This window comes from Leptonychotes weddellii, chromosome 10 (genome assembly GCF_054177405.1).
Source record: "Leptonychotes weddellii isolate Sample4059 chromosome 10, ASM5417740v2, whole genome shotgun sequence".
Lineage (NCBI taxonomy): Eukaryota > Metazoa > Chordata > Mammalia > Carnivora > Phocidae > Leptonychotes > Leptonychotes weddellii.
Window position 1 is genome coordinate 28,273,868 of NC_138378.1, and position 5,292 is coordinate 28,279,159.

Here is a 5,292-nt window from a genome sequence, read left to right on the forward strand (position 1 = left end):
GCAGACATTTATAGTAAACCCTTTTGTACCATCTGACTTAAAAATTGTTTACCACATGTATATGTTGTGTTCAGAGAAAGAAAGAGAGAAAATCACGAATAGTACGTAGGTAGGTAGGTAGACGGATTTAAGACTAAAAATTTGAAGCAACAGCAGGCTCCGTATTCTCCAGCTGCACATTTTATTTTGAAAGCCATCACTCCTTTTTCCATGTCCCCCCACCGTTTAGTCCTCTTTAGTTAGCAGGAGTCTTATTCTCGGCTAGGTGGTGAAGACACAAACCAGCCTTAGTCCTAGATACACTTTCAACAAAACCGCACACCATACACAGCCTCAAACACACGTTTTCAGGTTTGGAGGTGGGGTGGAGTGAGATGAGGAACAAGCCTGGGCAATCTAAGAGGGGCCTCCGTCTCTCCCCTTGCATTAGATTTGCACTACCTCCCCTCACCCCTTCATTCCTACGTGCGCCTTACTGCCCACCCCCGCTCCAGACCCCAAGCACCTAGGAGACTGGACTCGCTTAAATTTCCTCCTACCTGCGCCGCGGCCCGGCGGGGGTGGGGGGTGGGGGGGTGGGGGGGTGGCGGGGGGGGGAGCTCGTGACGTCAGGGCTTAGCGAGGGGGCGCCGCCTCCTGGGTTCCCACCCCTCCTGGCCCTGCGGCCCGGCTTGCCCTTTAAAAGAGCGGGGCCTGCGCCAACCGTACCACACCGCGGGGACCTGGACACACAGCTGCTTTCCCGGAGCATCTTTATCTCGCCTTCTGCCCGCATCTCACTCACCGGTCCAGCCGCCATCCTCTTCTCCGTGCAGATTCGGCCGAGCGGAGCCATGCAGCCGGCGGTGTTTCTCGGCCTCCTGGGAGCCGCGGTGGTGGCCGGTGAGTGGGCTCGGCCGGCTGTTCAGCACCGCGGACAGCGCTAGCCTCGGTCTTCCGGCCGCTGGGGAACCAGCTTGTAGATACTGGGGGAAGAGGAAGGGTTGAGTGGAAGGTTTCTCCTTCTTGCTTGAGATTCTTAATTTCTGAAACTCCCTGCTTCATCGTCTGACTTGGAAAAAGCCAGAGGGCTTCCTAGCCCAACCAGAAGAGTCTCAGTCTTTTCATATCTGAGTTTTCCTGTAGATAGAGAAAAACGTGCCTGCGCCTCCAAGGAAACCCCACATTTTGTGCTCACTTCTAAAATGTCATGCTCTCTCTACCTGGCTAGAGAGATGCTGCTAAAATCTTAATATGTAACTGGAATTAAGTATTTGTTTGGTTTTTTAAAGCCAGAGAACTATGGAGACACAAGAGTACATGTACTATGATATTAGTTGGCACCTGCATAATTTCCTTTATTATCATTATTATTTAAACATGATGAGATGAAAATAAGTCTCATATGTATATAAGATATCATATCTTTTTCTTAACATGTTCCTCTATATGTGTGTCTTTATGTATATATATGTACAAGTTTAACGTAATTTTTTTTGTATTTTATAGTTCCATTTCTGGGGAGAGGTAATTTCATACCCAAATTCATCCATTTTTAAGTATGAATGGAATCTGCAGTAGATATTTTGACTTTTGTACTCCAGGAAAATAACAATTATAAAACAACCACAAAGATATCCTTGAAGAAGTAAAAACAAAACTAAACAAACAAAAAAACCAAAACATCATTTTAGTCAATTCGGGAGGATGTAATTTTAAGTAGTAGATATTTGACAGTGTCTCTTTATGTGTAGAAGACTGTAGGGTTAATCTTTCAAACTACTATGAATCTTGAAGAAATGATCTCTGGAGATTTGGAAAAGTGTGTGTGTGTGTGTGTGTGTGTGTGTGTGTGTTGAAGTAAAATCACTAGACCATTTACCAGGGAAGTAAATATGCTACCACCAGATTAAACTGGAGGTTTTCTGTTACTGTTTTAATAACCTCATAGGATATTGTTCCTATCTGAGATTGAGATTCCTAACTGGAATTGAGGTATTGCCAACCATGAATATGAAGTTTCCAATGACAGCAATTGCTGGATCCCAAATATAAAGACACAAAAAGAAAACCAATGGTAATTTATTTTATTGCAAGCTACACACATTCAGAATTTTTTTTAAAGATGTTATTTATTTATTTGACAGAGAGAGACACAGCGGGAGAGGGAACACAAGCAGAGGGAGTGGGAGAGGGAGAAGCAGGCCTCCCACTGAGCAGGGAGCCCGACGCCAGGCCTGATCCCAGGACCGTGGGATCATGACCTGAGCCGAAGGCAGACGCTTAACGACTGAGCCACCCAGGTGCTCCCAGAATTTTCTAACGTTCTTGTCACTCTTATAAATTGCCTATAAATGTTCTTAATTTAAAGAAAACTAAATGAATATTTAGAGTCTTTTCCAGTCAAAAATATTTTCAAAAAGAAACTGCTTAAAATGCTATAGCTATGCTATACATTGTGCTTTAGACTACAAAACAGTGTCATTTGTGAGACTTATTTTACTATAGTGGTAAAATATTTATAGCTCCTTTATGCAAGAGAATATTTTAAGAAGGGTTCATATTTTAATATTGGCTAAATTAGAGACATTATTTTTTGAGACATTATATTCTTTAAAAAAATTATCAAGCTATAATTCACACACCATAAAATGTACACTTTTAAAGTGCATAATTTAATATATTCACAGATTCTGTAATCATTATCAAATGTCAGAAGTTTTCCATTACCCCAGAAAGAAACCCCTATGCCCGTTAGCAGTCATTTCCCATTCCCACCTTCCACAAATGTCTGGAAATGAAACATGGTAACCTTCAAGCAAAGTTTGCTATTTAGCAAAATCACAGGGCTGAAGAAAACCTCAGGAAGCCATCTGGTTCATTTCCTACCCTTAAGAGCTTCTGAAGGGAGATCCATACCTTTCTACAGTAGCTACTGGGCACTCTAAAAAATTAATATGAGTGAAGTAGCTCTGTGATATCCATATTTTACTGGGTAAAATAGTTTCTGCATTCAGATGAGGTTGCTTAACTTTTTAAACTATAGCTGTATTTTTATTCTGGAATCAAACCTTAGTTTGATAGTCTTGTGATATATAATACTCTGGAAGTTATTCTCAGGTTTATCATACAATATAATTTGAAGATTTTCTACCATCTGACTACTTCACTTTTATCATAATCTTTGGGTTTTCTTTGGTGCCTCCTGAATCTTAATTTATACAAAAATAAGTTAAGCTACTTTAGGGGAATCAACATGTCTTTGGTTATTACTTTGCTGTCACAGATTCTATTGGAAGAAATACAGTGGAACTTAGGTGTCTCACCAAAATGCATAATGCACTTTTATAAGGAGACCTCAGCTCCTTTCCATCAAAAACAGGCCTGAAGAGCCTCAGAGAAACAGGACTGTCCTGCAATAACAAACATGAGCTATAAATTGTTTAGAGTGATAAAGAAAATATATCTCGGTTAAGCATCTGCCTTCTGCTCAGCTCATGACCCCAGAATCCTGGGATGGAGTCCCACATCGGCCTCTTCGCTTGCGCCTCTGCCTGTTGCTTCCCCTGCTTGTGCTTGTGCGCTCTCTTTCTGACAAATAAATTAAAAAACCTTTAAAAATTAAAAAAAAAGAAAAATATTTATCTCCGCCCAAATCTGATGACTGTTAATAGTTAGGCAATGTCAGTAGTTAATAAAAGTACCTACTTTACATTTGTGGGGTGGGGGGAAGTTATTAGCAAGAAACTGCATTACAAAGAAGGTTTAGTAAAGCTAGATTTTAAAAAGGCACCTTCTAGCTTATTAGAGGAGTAATTCTCTCAGTTATTTCTTTCCACAGAATTTTACAGATTCAGGTGCAAAGAATAAGTGCCAGAGTGGGAATGTTCCCAAATAATAGCCATTTGGGGGATAAAATAATGGCCCAGCATACTGGACCCTGGGTGCCAAAGGCAGGCCATCTGGATCTTGTTTGAACTAAATTTCAGGAAGATCGTGGGGTCTTCTTACCTTGTTAACCACTTCTCAAACAGTTTACACATGATTTTAACATGCTGGATAGCTTTGGGCTTCTTGAAACAATTGACGTAGATCCCCGGCCATGCTTTAAAAAGGAAAATTCAGTAAGGTGAGTACATGGAATAGGTGTTTTATTTCGAGACTGAGCTCTATGATCTGTAATTGATTAGAGGCAGGCAGTTAAGAAGGCTTGGAGAGCAAATATTTTGTGAGGAGAGGTCAGGTTGCTGGTTAAAAATAAATTGCATTTGAGTAGCTTTCATCTCTGATGTCTGAGAGTATTGCTCTTGCTCCAGCTAGTTCTTCTCTTGCTCAGGGATCTAGAAGAATTTTCTGCACTGAGCTTCTTCAGCTATAATAGCAATTGTCTACTCCAGGGAATGCCAGGAGAACTGTGGAGATGGGCCTATATGTAAATGCTTTAGCTTCTCCAGTGGAAAGGGCTTAGACAGAACAAAGTCAGAGTGAAAGATGAAAGAATCAAAGCAGCTTTGAAAGAAAAAAATGGCTTTGGAAAATTAAAAGCACCTGAAACATCTCCTAGGAAGACAAAGGCATTTGAATTGCTGGTTTAAAACAAGCAGAGTCTCATGAAATTTAATTTGAATAAATTAAAATTTATTCTTCTGTTTTTAAAGATTTTATTTATTTACTTGACAGAGAGAGAGAGAGTAGCAGAGGGAGAGGGAGCGGCAGACTCCCTGCCGAGCAGGGAGCTCGATGCGGGACTCGATCCCAGGACCCTGAGATCATGACCTGAGCCGAAGGCAGATGCCTAACCGACTGAGCCACCCAGGTGCCCCTAAAATTTATTCTTTTAAAATATCCTCATTAGCCAGCTGTTAAACACCTATTTGTACATGATATTACAGAATTGATGCTGTACTAGAAGAATGAGATCACTCCCCTGCTCTTTACTCATGGCTGCAGACAACGTGGGGAAAGGGAAATGCAACACTGATAGAGATGCGTAAGCAACCTTGTTCAGACAAAGGACTGGGGGTAAAAATGAAGTAATTAGTGATATAAGATAATCACAATCACGTCTTCAAAAATAAAGTAAGTTTTGGGAGGGATATTTTCTTGGGGGCAGGAATAGGTAGAGGGAACCACAAATCTTTACCCATTTTGGGTAGGCAGAAGAGTTGAGGAGGGTACCTTGGTTTCATTTAAACTAGGTTTTAAACTTTTTATTTACATTTAGAAAACTGCACAGATCATAGTATACAGCTTAATGAATTTTTCACTCATTGAGCACATCTGTGTAATCAGTACCCTGATCAAGAAACAGAT

At 40.9% G+C, this 5,292-nt stretch overlaps 1 protein-coding gene and 1 long non-coding RNA gene across 3 annotated transcripts in view; one reads left to right on the forward strand and one right to left on the reverse strand.

Annotated features, from left to right (window-relative positions):
* Positions 1–628: 628 nt before the first annotated feature.
* The window catches only part of CHGB (chromogranin B), a 14,710-nt gene continuing 10,046 nt past the window's right edge, over positions 629–5,292 (forward strand). Inside the window, exon 1 of one of the 2 annotated variants that reach the window (XM_006735488.3) lies at positions 629–882. In XM_006735488.3, the coding sequence (XP_006735551.2) occupies positions 834–882 (49 nt within the window). In that variant the 5' untranslated portion in view covers positions 629–833. The remainder of the gene's footprint in view (positions 883–5,292) is intronic. The other variant, XM_031030376.2, reaches the window with a different exon arrangement.
* LOC145723830 (uncharacterized) overlaps positions 656–5,292 on the reverse strand; it is a 6,452-nt gene continuing 1,815 nt past the window's right edge. The window contains exons 2-3 of the long non-coding RNA XR_014149153.1: positions 3,991–4,084; positions 656–965 (exon numbers count right to left, since the gene is read on the reverse strand). This is a non-coding gene — a long non-coding RNA (uncharacterized LOC145723830). The remainder of the gene's footprint in view (positions 966–3,990; positions 4,085–5,292) is intronic.